Below are 17,658 nucleotides of genomic sequence, written 5' to 3' on the forward strand. Positions count from 1 at the left end.
ATGAGGCACATGGAAGACTGGCCAACTTCTACAACCTGGCCTGGGTAACAGTCAAAGAAATGCTGGCCTTATGATAACTCACTAAACCATGGGTTTTTATGTGTGTGGTTTTCTCTATCTGAGTTTTATTTTATAGTGAAAGGGTTTTAACAGTATGATCCAATTTTACTCCCTAATAATACTCTAAAGCCGAACTTTCCAATATAGTAGTTACAAGCTATATGTAACCATCTAACTTTAAACATTAATGAATTAAAATTAAATAAAATAAAAATTCAGTTCCACATTTCCAGTGCTTAATGGCCAGATGGTGCTAGTGGTTATCACACTAGATAGTGCAGATTAAGGAACATTTCCATGACTGTACAAAATCCTACCGGAGAGTGTTAGTCTAGGAAAAGATGGCCTCCCAGATCACTGAAGCTCCATGAATTCCTAGATCATCTCTCCTACAAGACCAGGTAGATGACACTTGGCCTTCCATTCCTATTAACCCTGCTTATAAATAAGAGTTCCACCAATGAGAAGCAATATAAACCCATAGTGACAACCACCCAGCAATCATATTGAAAACAAGGCTTACCTCATCCAAGGTGACATTAGTCCAATGCAACTAACAGTTTTTTTAAAAAGGAGTGGTCTAATTTGTGATCAAGGAAGTCATCTGGTTGCACTGATGCATGATTAGATATACTATGCCCATACAACTCTGATAAAAAACTATTACCTCCAAGACTAAGAAAAAAATAACTAAAAGCAATGTGAGATCCTCGAATCCTGGAACAGAAAAAGAACACTAGTGGAAAAACTGGCTAAAATTAAAATAATTTGTACTTTAGTTAATACTGTACTGATAATAATCTCCTGCTCTTGATGACTGCACCATAGCTACAAAAGATGTTATCATTGGGGGAAGTTGGATGAGAAGTATGTGAAAACCCTCTGCACCATTTTTTTCCCACTTTTTTGTGTCTAAATTAGTTTAAGATGAAAAGTTTGAAGGAAAAATAAAATCTATTTCTTCTAGCCAGGTTCGGTGGCTCAGCCTGTAATCCCGCGCTTTGGGAGGCTGAGGTGAGTGGATTGCCTGAGCCCGTGGGTTCGAGACCCGCCTGGGCAACTTGGCGAGACCTCATCTCTACAATAAATCAAAAAATTAGCTAGGCATGGTAGCATGCGCTTATAGTTCCAGCTACTTGGAAGGCTGAGGCGAAAGGATCGCCAGAGCCTAGCAGGTCCAGGCTGCGGTGGCCAGGAGCAGCCACTGCACTCCAGTCTGGGCGACAGAATGAGACTCCGACTCAAAAGAAAAAAAAAAAAAAACAACTATTTCTTCTAAAGATTTAAGAAGGAGGTTGATGAGCAAGAAGAACTCCAGCAACAGCTAAGGATAGTTTGATCACTTCAGGATGAAACATAGTTGGTGTAAGTCTGAGTTCATGAAACAACTACAAGTCCTCCAATCCCTCATACTGGGAACTATAAAGGAATGGTTTTTAAGATAAGTGAGTTGCATTATTTGACTATTCAAGGGAGGCAATAACTTCTATATAGTGGCACAAGGAGCAATAAAGAAGGTTATATAAAAATTGCCCCTGGCCCTTAAGTTCTATCACAATTTTTCAAAATTACTCATACACAGGAAATGAGCAGTGACAACCTCTGCCCATCCTCAGCATGTCTTCAGTTTCTAATTGTGAATATGGTTCAAAAGTTCTTAAGCAACAAAGAATGTCCAAGAATACTCTAGGGAAATTTACCAAGAAGAAAAAAGGGAACCATTATTTTGGGCTAATCGTTAAATCAATTTAGATATCTAGCACATGAAAAATGTTCCATTAAACACTTACAAAATTTACGTTGTTCTTGGATTTAACTAGAAAATAAATAATTGTAAAAAACATGCATAAAGCCAGGTACAGTGGCTCACACCTATAAACCCAGCATTTTGGGATGCTGAGGAAGGAGGAATGCTTAAGCCCAGGAGTCTGAGAATAGCCTGGGCAACGTGGTAAGACCCAATCTCTACAAAAAATTTTTTAAAAATTAGCCACACCTGGAAGCATACACCTGTAGTGCCAGCTACTTGGGAGGCTGAGGTAGAAGTATCACCTGAACCCAGGAGGTTGAGGCTGTGGTGAGTCATGATTGTGCCACTGCACTCCAGCCTGGGAGACAGGGTGAGACCCTAAATAAATAAATAAATAGCATACATCAATGTCCATGCTTAATCTGTTAACATTAGATCTGTCATTTTGTATATTTTGTGTGTTTGCTTTCTGTGTCTTTATTTCCAAGATCAGAACCTCAAATGAGCAATACTACAACTACAAAAAAATAAATATATGACTGAGCAAATGACTTCTGTATTTAGCTTGTACCATTATCCAGAAATAATTTCAATTTTAAGGGGAGAGTTACACATATTACAGAACACAAAAGCACCAAATAATAAACTCTATGATTACATGTAGCCACCTTTTGAATTTTGTTTAGGGAGCTACTAAAAATATGTACATTTGTGGATTAACTAAACAGTAATTTATTTGTATGTATACATCTTAGGTAATATCTAAAATGCAAAATCAGCTCTGGTATAAGATCAATGGCAGACTAAGAAACACAAGGGTTGTATAACCTGTTCCAAAGAACCATGATAAGAGTCCATTAGAGAGGCAAAGGTCAAAGAAAAAGTATACAATTTCAAGGAGAGTCATTTTCTGTGCCCATGAATTATCATCTAATACAAACTGAAAAGCCTGAAACATTGTTAATATAATTATTTTAAACTAGGCCTTTATGTATTACTAGACTGTTGGTCTATAACCCCTAAAACCTAAACATATAATCCGTATTTACCCAGTAAAACTTACAGACTTTAGAACGAGATGCATGTTTGCCTGTGAAAGGCACTGACCGTTTTCAAATAAATAAATAAATAAAATGAATCCGGTCCCTGCTTTATTTGCAGAGTCCCTCATAACTTTTTTTTCTTTTTAATATACAGAGAGTATTGGATGGACGACCGTGTTCACTGGGAACAATACTTGAGACTCAAGACTGCAGGGTGCAAGGCTCATGGCACAACGTATGGGAGGTAGGAGCCGGAGACTGAGGCAGCCACTCTCTTGCAGTTAGATTTACAGCAAGTCACTTGACTCTCAGGGCCAGTTCGACAGGTATAAATTCAAGGACCGGGGCTAGACAGCCTCCACAGCCGCTGCTCTAAAATCTTAAGAACATGGCTCTTCCTAACCCGGTCACAACAGCATTGACCAAGGAGGTCAAGAAAGGCTGGCACTTCAGTGTATACGACTTCAGATCATCATGTTTAAAAACAAGCATGATTTTATCATTTATGAACATATCATAAATCTAAGTACTATTAAAATCCGATATTTTTAAAGAGAGATATCCAGTTCCTTCTAGGGACTAAAAAGTTTTGCCCATCTAACATGAACATTCCTATTACTTCAATAACAACAACAACAACAACAACAACAACATTTTTTTTTTTTTTTTTTTAAAGAAAAGCCCCTATACAGTTTCAGGCTATTAGGACAAAATATACAGGAAATCAAATGTAACTTCACATAAAAGAGGCACAAGGGAAACGCAACAAAAAGCCAAAGTTAATGATGCGCTTCATAATTCTGATAGAAAACCTGGACTTTTAATAATTCTCCACCAAAGGGCACGTCAGCCAAAAGCCTCTTGTGCACAAGTGATACTATCCAACTTAACAGAACAAAACGTTATATTTTCCAGAGTTTACTTGGAATGAAAACTAAAAACATCTTAGAAAAGCATTGGTATCACACCCTTGAGTTATCATGTTAACTGGAAAATTATACTAAAAAAGCCCAAAGCATCCAAAGCATCCTTCCCCAGCATTTCATTAGATTCATTTTAGACCACCATGGCAAGTCGTTAGCATACCAACTATTCCTGCTCGGTGCAGTAATTCATCTTTATAAAACACACTTTGAAAGTCAATTTGCATCACATGGACATCAATTCAGCTCAACACCAGCAAGTGCTATGGTACCTGGTTTTGCAAAATAAGAAACCAAGGAAAAAAGAGGTAAGATGCCTGTCAGCCCTCACCCTAAGCTTGAATTGGGGTCTAAAATAAATAGATAAAAAGCATTCTTGCCTAAAGTAAATAGATAAAAAGCATTCTTAGCATTCTTCTAAGTTGTCTATAATTAAGAATCATTTGATTTTTTTACAGTCACATATATGTGGTATAGAGAGAAAACATGAAATTAAATTTAAAAAAGAATAATGCTAAAGAAGCTTTTCATATTAATGAGTTAATCAGATTGAAGAGACTAATATGAAACTAAAGCAACAAAAATCACTTTAGTGGAAGTTAGTGTTTGAAAAAATCAGATTTACTCAAAAGAAAATTTCAAAAGTATAGTTAGGCAAATGATTCATAATATGATCATTTTATTTTGCAATCTGCCTATTAAATTTTAAATCATCCATGTGCAATTTTTCATTATTATAACAACTGCATTCAGAAAAACAACTTGAAAAGCATGTCGTAAGCTATCCTTTGCATTGTCAATAGCTAGAAACTAAGTTGCAATACTTACCATTTTTAAAAATGAAGTCTCCCATTTTTACATTTTAAGATAGTCCATTCACTGAGGTTGTTTAGTTACATGCATTATTTCAACAGAAGGAAAATGATTTAAGCTGACTTACAGCCATTTAACTTGAAGATAAACCTAAATAAAAGCTAACACGAGTCTTTATAAGTGTGAGCCAAGCTTTCTTGAATCAGTAAGAGTTTATTCCAATTACCACAAACATCACCACAAATCACATTTTATTAGAAAATCTGAGAGAGGAAAAACAAATGAAAAGAGATGAGCTGAGGAAAAGGGACTGGTTACTTATCTGTACAGCTTCAGAAACTAAAAAGCGACTGTGATGGAAACACAGACATTCACTAACTCAGCCTGGTTTCAAATCACAGCACCACCACTCACCAGGTGCCCAACTGAGGGCAAACGACTTAACCTCTCTGGCTCTATCATCCTCTCCTGCAGAGCAGGGACAGTCATGCAGGCCCCCAGGGGGTGGCGGTTCACATCATGTAGCAGTATCATATGGACTTTTATTTCTCAGATCTGAGGCCCAGATGAAAACTCAACTTCGACTCCAACCTAGGGTGCCAGCACTCTGCAGCACCCCTTTCCTTTCCTTACAAAGGTTTCTGATTAGGGTTTAAAACACATCGGCTTGAGTTTAGCCCATGGGGAAGGAAGGAATAACTACTGACAATGAACCAGAAATTCTGGCTGAACAAATCAGTAGACAGCTTCTAAAATAGAAAAGTTTACTGCTGATTTTAAAAATGCAAATGTTTTAATTTTTCTTTATTTCTTCCCTTATTAATGTGCATGAGCACATCTAGTATAACAGGGTGTCCCATTTTCAGTTCTAAAATTTCCATGGGGCAAAACCCTGGACTCTCAACATGATATAATCAATATTGCCAGCTTCCTTACAGTAGCGAGATCTCGGAACAGTGTCAACCACACTCTAAAAGCAAGAAGATACTTTTCTAAGCTTGACTACAACATATCTTTCATATGTAGATATAACATTTTAATCTCCTGTATTTGTAACATTTCTCTGAAGAATGAATAGGATATAAGAAAAACAGAAAGCACAGAAGGAACAATGTATTTGGTGCAGAAGAACCAGTATGTGGAAAAGCATGAAGTAGTTCCACATGTACTTCTCCAATCTGCTCCTCCTGATCAATAGTGCTCCCTGAGCACACAAGTCAGGTTCACCCTTCTCGCCTGCTCATACTATTTCCTCACCTTAGAATATCCTCCCCATCTTCCTAGTCAAAGGAAATTCTACACATCCTACAAAGCCCAAAGCAAAAGCCACCTCCCCATGAGCCCCCAAAATATCTCCTCCCTTCCCACATGCTTCAACAACTTCTACTTCATTCAGACTAGGATGTCATATAACACACGTCATTATAATATTATAATGAGTCGTTTTCATGTGTGTCTTCTGTCTCAGTCCCCTCAGGGTCTGGCATGATATAGACAGAACGGAGGTCCATGTCCTGGCATAATCTCCCTTGACAGACAGGAAGTGCATAAGTGTTACTAAGCTGAACATCCCCTCATCCTTCAATACCTCCACGATCGAGTCAAAGGTATAATTTACGTGTGACAAAACGTCCAAGAAAAGGGGACTGGTAAGAGGCAGCAGAACACATACCTTCCCAGCATGGCATCTGGACCCAGACTGCCTGGGTTCGAATCCTAGCTCAACCACTTTGTAACTATGACTGTGGCCACGTTACTAAACCTCTCCATGTTACAAGGCCTCTCTGTTTTCTCATCTGTAAAATGGGAATAGCAACACTGCTTACTTCTTTTTTTGTGTGAGTTGGAGTCTCACTCTGTTGCCCAGACTGGAGTGCAGTGGCACGCTCCCAGCCACCACAGCCTCAACCTGCTGGGCTCCGGTGATCCTTCCGCCTCAGCCTTCCAAGTAGCTGGAACTACAGGCACGCGCTACCACGTCCGGCTGATTTTTTTATTTATTGTAGAGATGAGGTTTCGCCAAGTTGCCCAGGCGGGTCTCAAACCCGCGGGCTCAGGCAATTCACTCACCTCGGCCTCTCAAAGCACAGGATTACAGGTTGAGCCACTGAGCCCGGCCTGCTTACCTCTTTCAATTGTTGTGAAGATCAAATGAGTTAAAGAGAAGTGCTTAGTCCAGCATCTAACATTAAGCATTATAATATGGGTCCTGGTTATTAATTACAGTGTGTCAAATTTAGGAAAATCCCTACACCGTAGACTTTTTGCACTATTTTATATATATATGAGAGAGAGAGAGAGAAAGTGCCAAAAACACGTATATACATTTTAAGAAAGGAAAAAACTGTATTAAAATTGTAACACCCAATTTTAACAAAAGATGAACACAAGCATGTTTCACTTCCACAATTACAAGAGGTGCTCGAAGTGGTTACCATCAGTGCCTGGACACTTCTGATTATGGCAAACTCAAAGTAATAGATAGAGAACATCTTTCAAAATGTATATACATTTCTTGGCACTCCCAGTATTTCACTGTAAGCGTCGGGGTTCTACCACCAGGAAAACTGATGGTTGGAAAAGTCAGATAATTGCTAGAATAGAACCTTGCTCTCAGAATTCAACTGCTAACAAGACTCCTGTCCCCTCTGACCCCACTTTTCAAACTTGAACAAGTTGGTCCAAGTCAGATCTAAACTGATTTATAACACACCTCCATGTCTCACATTTGTAGCCTCATGTTTATTTCCTAACCACCTACTGGATTCACCACAGACAAGATAGATGGATCTCATACTTCTCAAAATACCAAAAATAGAAGTGTGTAGATATGGGGGAAGGTACAGTAAATAAAGACATTAAAGATTAACTGCCCTTATGTCAGTCTCACTTTGTGAACTTGCTCTTAAATGACTCTCATCTTGTTCTGACAATTAGTCAAATAATTCCCCTCCATTCTATTCTGGATAGAAATCTATTTCCAGAAACCATTTCCCCCTGGTATAATTTAGTAAAGAGTTTTTTAACACAGTCACAGCAACTGCAACCACATCTGACTGTTAATACCATGCCAATACTGAAATGTTCATGTGTTAGGTTAAAGTCTAGCATGAGGTTTTCCAGCGTGGTGGAAAACAAGACCTGAAAAAAAGGGTCTGTCATGGAAGTTCTGAGAGACAGAAGAGGACAGTAAAATCTTATTCTGTCACCAAGAAATGTTTCAGTGTTTCCCTTAATGGTATCATGCTTTCCTCTCCTAATACAAATCCAGGGTTTATAAGTACCAAAAAAAAGTTTCCACTTGGTTCTGAAGAATGTTTCCTGCAGAACTGTTAGAATCTGAACCCATGCCACCACCCAGCAGCCTGGCTGAATCCTTCTGCTCTATCTCTAAAGGGGATACTAGCCACATACACCATGTGTACTGAGTATATAAATGCACGTAATATAAGGTATATATAAGTGTGAACACTCCTAAAAGTCTGGCACAGTGTAGCACAAATACACATGCGCTGTCTGTCCCTTCAGTCGAACGGAACAACGAAAGCAACCAAAACTCAACCACGACAGCTCCACTCCAGCACGGTCTCTGTCGTTGCTACACATCCCTTCACACATCACACAGAGGCACAAAAACCGTTCAGGCATAAAACCTTTAAAAACAACAAAATCCATGAAGCTGAGCTACAACTTCCTCTGGAGTATGACAATCTGGCTTCGAGGCTGGGCATGGTGGCTCACATCTGTAATCCCAGCACTTTGGGAGACAGAGGCAAAGGGATTGTCTGAGCCCAGGGGTTCAAGACCAGTCTGGACAACTTGGCAAAACCTCATCTCTACAATTAAAAAAAAAAACAACTAGCTGGGTAGGGTGGTGTGCACCTGTAGTTCCAGTTACTTGGAAAGCTGAGGTGGAAGTATCATCTGAGTTCAGCTGGTGGAGGCTGCAGTAGCCATGAGCAGACCTCTACACTCTAGCCTGGGTGACAGAGTAAGACTCAGACTCAAAAAAAAAAAAAGTAAAATAGAGCATTTAAGTGACTATGCCAAATATGTGTGCTGAAAGCTGGTTTTAATTTTTCATCCTGAACCCAAGATGTTGACCCCCCCTGCTGTAACTCATTCGTGATTTATCTGTGGCAATAAGGGTTCATTCCTAATGCCTGGATACTTTTCTAAAGATAGAAAGAAAGCATGTTAAGTGGCTTTTTTCTACTGTATTAATTTATTAGGTTTAGCATTACATGTAACTTATTATAGACACACATCAGAAGTTTCTGCTTCTCTTTTGAATAAGTATGCTTAGCTTCAGAAAGTACTTTTTCTTAAATCATCTCAAGGTCTACCCTAGTTGACGGAACTTTGGATTATAAACTAGCTTTCAAAAAAATTAAATAATGATCAGGCAGAAGTCACTGTGATCTTTCCAGTTATGGACATTCATATCACATCTCTCCTAATATTTATATAATCACACACCCAACAAATATTTACACAGTGTCTACTGAGTGCCAGGTACTGCATCAAACACTGGAGAAATGCTGAGACATAAAGCCCAGCCTTGTGCTCCAGGCTGGCAAGGAAACAAAGAAGTAGAGATGACGCCCATGATGGACTCAGAGGAGGAAGTCAGGAAAGGCGTGGAGAGCAAACACTTCGGCCAAGACTCACAGGCAAAACAGTCATCATCTGGACACGAGGGGCTGAGGGATGAACTGAAGAAGAAAACACTTTCTGGGAAACTGCACTTTGTTCACAGTGCCCGGAGGATGGGAAGAAGAAGGGCTTCCTCAGACACGTCTCCAGCAGCAAAACGGGAGGCCTTAATTAAGAGTCTTCAAATGTCCAGGAGCTGGACTACATTCTGATTGGGCAGCTGTGAAATTGATGCTATTTTGGAACAGAATACTCTGACTCTGTGTGAAAGAAAACACGTGAGCAAGTTAATATGTCTTTTTAAAAATTGAATGATATCACCGGGTGCGATGGCTCATGCCTACAATCCCAGCACTTTGAGAGGTGGAAGTGAGAGGATTGCCTGAACCCAGGAGTTTGAGACCAGTTTGGCAAGACCGCATCTCTACAAAAAATATATATATATATCAGCCGAGCATGGTGACACACACCTCAAGTTCCAGCAACCTGGAAGGCTGGGTGGAAGGATCACTTGAACCCTGCAGGTTGGGGCTGTGGCAGCCATGAGTGTGCCACTGCCCTCTAGCCTGGGTGACAGAGTGAGACTAACTCAAAAATAATAATAATAATAATAATAATAATAATATCATCTAGGAAAGTGAAATTCTCATCAGAAGGTAGAAAATCATATAGTTCACAGAAAAGGAGGCTCAAACATCAGATTCATCTGTAAATACTTTTATTCATCTGCCAATACACTTATTAGGGTTCAACCTCCCATGAGTACGAACAGCCACTCCATACGCTCCAGCACCAGCTTCTGATGGGCGAGCAGGTATGTGTGAGTGACAACACTTCCACTTCCTGTACCAAGTAGAAAAGGGGCAATTCAGGAAGCCATTAGTCAGAACCATTTCATGACAAGAGTACAGCACCAAATGGAAACACCCAACGCTAGTTTTATCCAAGCATCCCTACTTCCACCAAGTATTCACTTATTTTTATGAAGAAAAAAGTAACTGTGGAAAAGGAAAGCAGTTCTAACTGCCCACCCCACCACACTTTTCTCTGTCTTTTAGGCATTAGTGAGCATTTCACCTTTGAGACTGAAATAATGCTTTGACCTGACATTAGTGGAAAAACTTTTGGAGTGTCAAATTGCACACACTCTTCCACAGATTCTATCTTTTTAGAACCATAGATAATCCTTAGTCCATCTACAGTTAACACAGCTTCTAATTTTAAGACAGGCAACCCATGGAAAACAGACATCAAGAGGCTACCCCATCTTGGCGACAAAGGGTGATGGAAAACGCTGGCACCAATACTGACAACCAGCAGGCAGCCAGAGGCCACAGAGTTGAAGAGCTGGTCAATTCAGCGCCTGGCAGGACAGATATTCTGCTACAGTAGGCCAGTTCCACAGTTCCATCCAGCTCGGACCTCAGCCCCCTCTGTCTCCTGGCACCTGTGTCCCATAAGACTCAGCTCTCAGAGCCTATGGCAGATAAGGACAGCTGTGCACCTTGCTTCTGAAGGTGGCCAGCTCAACCCCACTGCCCCTTCCTGTTTACAGGTCACCTCAGGTCAGTTTTGTTCTCTGTAACCCCTCAGTTCACAAGACAACCAAGAGGAGACTCACTCTCCTCTTCCTCTTCCTTCAAACATGCACTTGCCTTCTCACAGAAGGGATATAGACCACCACTCTGTTCAAGGGAGCTGGCGGAAACATCTGAAATACCCTGAAACAGGCCTTCAGAATGAAACGTCAGCAGCAAAGGGGAAGAGAAGCTGATTTTTAAGCCCTTAACTACTGGAAAAAACAGAGCTTCAGATGGAGTCCCCAGTGAACTACAGTATGTGGTGTGTTCTCAGCAGGAAAGTGACGCAAAATTCAAAGTCTCTTCACAGGGGCATCGCTGAAAGCACAGAAATATGAATTTGTCCCCTGCAGACCCCTCCAAGCTCAGGGAAGCTCCTGCTGGTCATGGTCAAGGCAGGGCTTAATTCTCATGCCATCTCTTCAGGTACCTTTATCACAGAGCAGGGGCTAGTAGGACACTTTAATTTGTGATAGTAAACAAAAGAGGAAGAATATTTTAGAAGTAGGGAAAACAAGCAGAGGTCAGGCAAGTGTCACAAACTAAGTAACCGCTTGGCACTTCAAGTGAGCAGGTCACATTTTGGGCAGCTGCTTCCGCCACTGTAACTGGAGAAGCAAGTGCATGGATGCCGCTCAGCCTAAAGGAGGAGAACATCCAGCAGGCACCTTCCCGTCTCCAATGGTGAGGGTGGCAAATAGCACTGCCTCCGCTCCACTGCCCAGAGGAGAAGAGTGTCGAGCCCTGTGATGACTGTTTTTGGAAGCAGCCAGTACAGGACAGAAACTCCTGACTGGGAACAGACCTGCTAGACTTGAGACTCTTCATCAGTGTCCAGGCCACACAAACCTACCACCCTTTCTTCTCCTTTCTCTGAAAAAAAAAAATAGGGGGCAAGGACTAGGTCTCTGCTAGTCTTTAGGAGACGAAATGGGCACCGGCAGAAGATGAGCAGAAGACAAGACTAAGTCAGAACGCAGAAGGCAAGTCTGAGTAGCACAGCAAGGGTCACTCCAGAGCTGCAGAGGGACAAGCCTGTCGTAGGAACCCTAAGAGGACCCTGCATACTTCTTGAGCTGACACACACTCTTCTTTCTTGTCCCCAACATTTAAGACCCTGGGTTTCACCATTTCCGGCAGCAAATTCTGTGTTGCTGGCCCCAGTAATATCAGTTTTGCATACCTATAATGCAATATAAATAAGAAAGGCATGCAGCCCATTAAAGGAAAGTGGAAATGACCCATAAATCTCTCTCCAGAAAAATCTCGTGCTTCTATTTACGTTCCATCTTTGGGAAGGAAAGAAGTGGGAAATAACCTCAATGCTTCAAATGCCTGCCAAAGACAAGGCATTCTAAATGGCATGGATTACAAGCCCCGTCTGTCTGGGTTTGTTTGGTTTTTTGTTTGCTTGTTTTGTTTTGTTCAAGGTGAGGTCTCACTATTTCCCAGGCTGGAGTGCAAAGGCACAATCACAGCTCACCTCAGCCTCCGCCTGCTGGACTCCGGCGATCCTTCCACCTCAACCTCCCTAATAGCCACACCCAGTCACAAACCCAGTTTTAAGGACTAAAACTCATGTATTTCTTTGGTCTGCAAATACTATTCCTCATTTACTACGTAAAATGATGACATGTATTTTAGAGCTAAAAGTACTACATGAATATGCGAGTCATCTGGAGCATATGCACCTCCCTAGTTTAAAAAAAGAAAAAATATACTTGCTACGGATATTTCATCTACCGACCAAAGCAACACACTACATACTAGTGGCAAGAAAACGCTGCCTCATCGGGTGATAAAACTCTGATGCAAGAGACACACAAAAAGCAGTTTCAAACTCTAGCTGCCACTTCCAGAGGGTGTGCTGCCAAAGGCATGAATGAAGAGTTACTCTCCTGAACAAGAATGACAACTCTACCAAACAGAACCAAGAGAAAAACAAAGCTAGAGAACATTCAAAGACAACTTAAGTATTCTAAAGTGGTCAGATGTTAAGAGAAAGATTAATTTTGAGGTAAGAGCCAAAATAAGAAAGGCTGGCTAACCATATTTTTGGAATCAAAAGCACTGTCCTGAGCTAACATACCCTTCTTAATTAAGTTACAACAAACAATAAGATACTGTACATTGGACTAGCATAGGCCTACTAGAAGTGAAATACAGATTTTGTTACTAAACAAAATATAACAAGCAGACAGCATGTTACAAATAAATTACACTACTTTAAAAGGCTTCTGTGAATTAAATTTGTAAGTGCACAAGGATAATTTGTTACTTAAAGAATGCTGAGGTTAAATTGCTCACCAAAGCAAAGAACTGTATATAAGGCACATAGTCACTTCTCTAATTTGTCAGGTTTGTAAATCCTGAGTTTCAAATATTAAATAAAATCAGGCAATTCACAGAACAAATACAAATGGCTAAACCACATTTGAAAAAATGTTCAAACTCACCGATAACCCAGGAATTGGAAGTGGAAAATAAAGGCGTTTTTTTTACCTACCAGATTGGTAAGAAATGTAAAAGATATAATTATCCAATATCTTCACTGGTAAAAATGAAAGGAAAGGGGAACTCTCATCTTAATGCCAAAATGTGAATTGAAATCCTTTTGGAGAGCATCTTAGCAGTACTCATTAAAATTTATGCACACACACTTCTCGGTACCTACTGTAGAAATACCCATATTAGTGCTCAAGGATTTAACAGAGGTATATGTACTCATGAGAACTCAGTAACAATTAAAATGCCTTTCAGTAGGGGAATGGGTAAATAAACAGGACACATCACTAATCAGTACAAGCAAGAACAGATGTTTTGATAAGGAGGAATATATATACCATATTCTGCTGAGTGAAAAAAAAGCAAGTTGCAGAATGATAGAAAACTGTGATCTTCTTTTAAAAACTGTGTGTGAGTGAGTGAATGAACGGCTGCCTTAAGCAGAAGTTATACCCGGGGATGGGAAGAGATGAGGGTATACGCTTTCACTTTTTGTTTTATACAGTTTTAAATTTTTATGAATTTCACTTTTACTTAAAGTAAAAGGAAGTTATGCTGTTATGATGCTATTAATCTGCTAATCCACTAAAAAGTCAAGAGAGGCTCTCTGGGGGAAGCCATGCAGAGCCCCCTTGTAGCCTAATAATACAGTCACTCTAAGATTTCCCCCAATAAAATCTGCTCAGATGAGCAAGCCTAAAACGGATAATCTTATTCTGAATTATTTTTATGCAGAATATGATACACTTCTAAAATAATGAATCCACTTTCTCCTGGACAATAGAATAAAATTATTTAAGGAATTTCCCAATAGGTTTCCATACCTCTCCCCAACCAAACCAAAAAATTTACCAAAAATAACAGTAGATGTGAAGTGCGTTGGCCCAGAATCTCACCTCTTCAAAATTCCTAAAATCATGTTCAAGCCTGGACCCCAATGTCACCTATAAAGTTCAGGGCCACAACTTTGAAAACCAGAAAGAGGAGGCCCAAACTTTACCTGTACAATGATCAATTGTATGCCTAATCCTGAATTCTACCCCACATCTTTAAAATAAAGTTTAAAAATTAAATAAAAAGGGAAAACCAGAAAGAGCTACATCTTCTTTTAAGCTTTTATAGAAACTGGTATCACAAGCCTTTCGCTTTATCCTCTTTTTAAAAGGAACATCCCTTGATTTCCAAATGTAACTCTCAAAGTGATTTAATCAATAAGGTTTTTAGCACATCCTGAAGTATTAATAAATAATCATATCATAAAGTGTCCCCAGCTAAAATATGTTAGAACAGGGGTTCCCCACCCCCAGGCCACAGACCAGTACTGCGGCCTGTTAGAAACCAGGTCACACATGGGGCGACAGAGCAAAACTTCATCTGTATTTACACCTACTCCCCATTGCTCGCATTACCACCTGAGCTCTGCCTCCCGTCAGATGAGCAGCCGCATTAGGTTCTCAGAGGAGCACGAACCCTATTGTGAACTGCACATGGGAGGGCTCTAGGGACACACACCTCGTGAGAATCTAATGCCTGGTGAGCTGAGTTGGACCTGAGGCGGTGATGCTAATGCTGGGAAGTGGCCGCAGATACAGACTGATTAACACGAGCAGTGAGGTTCAACTGCACAGAGACCACGATAGATCAACTGCTTGCAGACTCATACCAAATTCCTGTCAGGGAGTGGTGAGCAAGTCGAGGTACCTCAACTGCCCAGCTGCATCTGGTGGCAGGCTTTAAGTCAGAATCTGACACATATTTGAGTCCTGTTAAATGCGACCTGCTCATTATTTGATTCACCACTTCCATCTGCACCTCTTTTTTTATGCTGAGTTGCATCATTATTTCACTATATATTACAGTGTAACGATAATAGAAATAAAGTGCACAATAAATGTCATGGGCTTGATTATCCCAAAACCACCCTCCATCCCCCCTCCCCCATCCCGTCCCCGTTTTCCATCCATGGAAAAACTGTCTTCCACAAAACTGGTCCCTGATGCCAAAAAGGTTGGAGACTGAGGGACTGCTGTGCTAAAAAGTGTATACAAGAAGCAACTTCACAAATTCAAAGAAGTTTTTAAAAGGTAACCAACTTACATGCACAATTTCAAAGCGGTAAAAAAGTGCACACCGTGCCTTTTCTCTAATGCACTTAATATTAAACAGCGTTAGGATAATATTTTCCAGGCTGGAATGTACTTTCCGCTTGCCTTAATAATAAATCTATGCCCAGATGGGAAATGTAACCAGAACTAAATAAACACAATATAGATGATGAGCAGGAGAATCAGAGAAATGAGCTAATGAACCTACAATACCTTCACAAGCTATAAGGCTGGCTTAAGAAAAAGTTAAACAGAATGGAGAGTATGAACGTCAGATAACTGATGTGTGTGAAATCAGCTCAGAGGGAAAACGAACAGCTCTCTTTCTGGATGCAATGGGTAGTACTATACATGTTGTCAGATATTTAAGATGAAAGAAAAGTGTGCTACACAGTCATACCCTAGCAATCAGTCAGTAGGATATCAGCAACATAACTTTAAAAAATGCAAACTTTGTTCTGGATGGCCATCAGTAACCTAAACAAAACGAAAACCTTACTAGAATGAGATATGGCCTAAAATTAGCAGTAATGAATCCAACCCAATACACACGTTAAAAGGATGAGGAAGAAAAACAAGGAGGAAGAATAAGAAGGAAAAACTCCATGAATACAAAGTGACCATTTTTTCTCAACACCCACACAAAGACAGCAGTTTCTGGCAAGAATGTTCTCAGCAAAAAATAAAATTATAGGAAGGATTTTTTGGTTGTTTTTTTTTTTTATGAAGAAAAAGGCAGCTCTATATGCAGATTAGCAGGCAATACCATATGATTTTTTTTAAGGCTTAGTTTATAGCCATCGTATTTCAGGAATAGTACATAAATAACATATTTTTTGGATCACAGAGAAAAAATAACTGGAAATACTGTTTCTGTTTTAAATACTTATTTCACGTTGTACTCAAAAATGAAATCCAATGTGGTAGCTTACCTTGGCACTGGAAGCCTTGTTTCCCAAACCCCCTGAAAAACAGAAACAAGAACAAGATATCTTAACATATTTTGTGTTGGATACCATATTTTCAGCAAACGATATGACAAGTACGCTACAGAGTTAAAGGTTTGTGCATGAAACTTGATGATTTGACGGGAAAAACATTTCTAAATATCTAGTCAGATTACTGTGAGATTCAGCTTGGAAAGACACTCTAGGGTGCCTGTAAAGGATGACTGAACTATTTCAATGTGCCAAGCTTCATTCCGATTTTCTTAAGTTTCAAGACAAAGAAATGTGCCCACGTTCAAAGTTGTTGGCTACAATACTTTAGTGACAAAAGGAGCTTATCGTTAAGGATAAAAGGGGAAGTGGCTTAGTTTTGTTCCTAAAGACCAAGTGAAAAATGCTTTCTCCTAAAGACAACAAAAAGTGGCTTATTTGTCATGACTTTGTTTAAAGTATTACTTGTCTAGAAATCGCCAAACAGTATCACTTTTAACATTTACATTTGGCTTAACGAAAGATTTTATGAAATACTGCTCCTATTGTTTGCATTTGAGATTATCATGATCTGTTTTTTCTTAAGAACCAACAACATTCAAAGCACATACAGAGGCTATTTTGTTCGTGCAAATGCCTTGAGAAAACTTACTCTGTAAGCAGAGAACCCTGACGTGGCCATTCAATTGCAACTATCGTTACACGAGAATGAACTGCAATAAAATTTCCTCCAAAGGTCGAGTGTCACACTCTCTCACGTTGACAGAGCATTTTAAACTTACAAAGTATTTCACAGACCTCTATGACAAATCTGGGGTCGCGGCCCCAAAACACCATGCCTCCACCCAAAGTTGCAGCTTTAAACTGCCAAAGCTTCACGATGGAAGCAGACTCGTAAGTCAAGGGCCCGTGGAAGCACGAACGAAAGACACCTGGGGGGAAAACCCACCGCAAAACTCTGTGGGTCCTGGGTCTCGCAAGCGGTTGCCTCCCAGTTACGCAGAGCCAGGCTGCAGGGACGCCCGGGAGAGGGAGACCGGTATTCTCCACGCGACAGCACTCCCGGCGACCTGAGTGCCTCACCAGCTCACCAGGGCTGACCCCTCACGGCAGCTGACAGTGGAAAGCCAGCAGCCGGCCCGGGCGGCGGCGAGCCCTTCTCCACCCCACCGCCGCCGCGGGGGCCTCGGCAGGCTGCCCCTTCGCGGCATCTCGGCGCCGGCGCGGGCGGCGGACGACCTCCCCTCCGCCCACCACGGTGCCCGCCCTCGCCAGGTGCTCCGGG

The 17,658-nt window shown here is 40.6% G+C and overlaps 1 protein-coding gene across 1 annotated transcript in view; it reads right to left on the bottom strand.

Annotated features, from left to right (window-relative positions):
- PRKCA (protein kinase C alpha) overlaps positions 1 to 17,584 on the bottom strand; it is a 468,463-nt gene extending 450,879 nt beyond the window's left edge. Inside the window, exons 1-3 of the mRNA XM_008067537.1 lie at positions 17,482 to 17,584; positions 17,156 to 17,305; positions 16,368 to 16,427 (exon numbers count right to left, since the gene is read on the bottom strand). Coding sequence (XP_008065728.1) covers positions 16,368 to 16,427; positions 17,156 to 17,305; positions 17,482 to 17,584 — 313 coding nt within the window. The remainder of the gene's footprint in view (positions 1 to 16,367; positions 16,428 to 17,155; positions 17,306 to 17,481) is intronic.
- Between the last annotated feature and the right edge of the window lie 74 nt (positions 17,585 to 17,658).

Source organism: Carlito syrichta, unplaced genomic scaffold, assembly GCF_000164805.1.
Source record: "Carlito syrichta isolate Samal-C Ts95f unplaced genomic scaffold, Tarsius_syrichta-2.0.1 Scaffold309696, whole genome shotgun sequence".
NCBI lineage: Eukaryota > Metazoa > Chordata > Mammalia > Primates > Tarsiidae > Carlito > Carlito syrichta.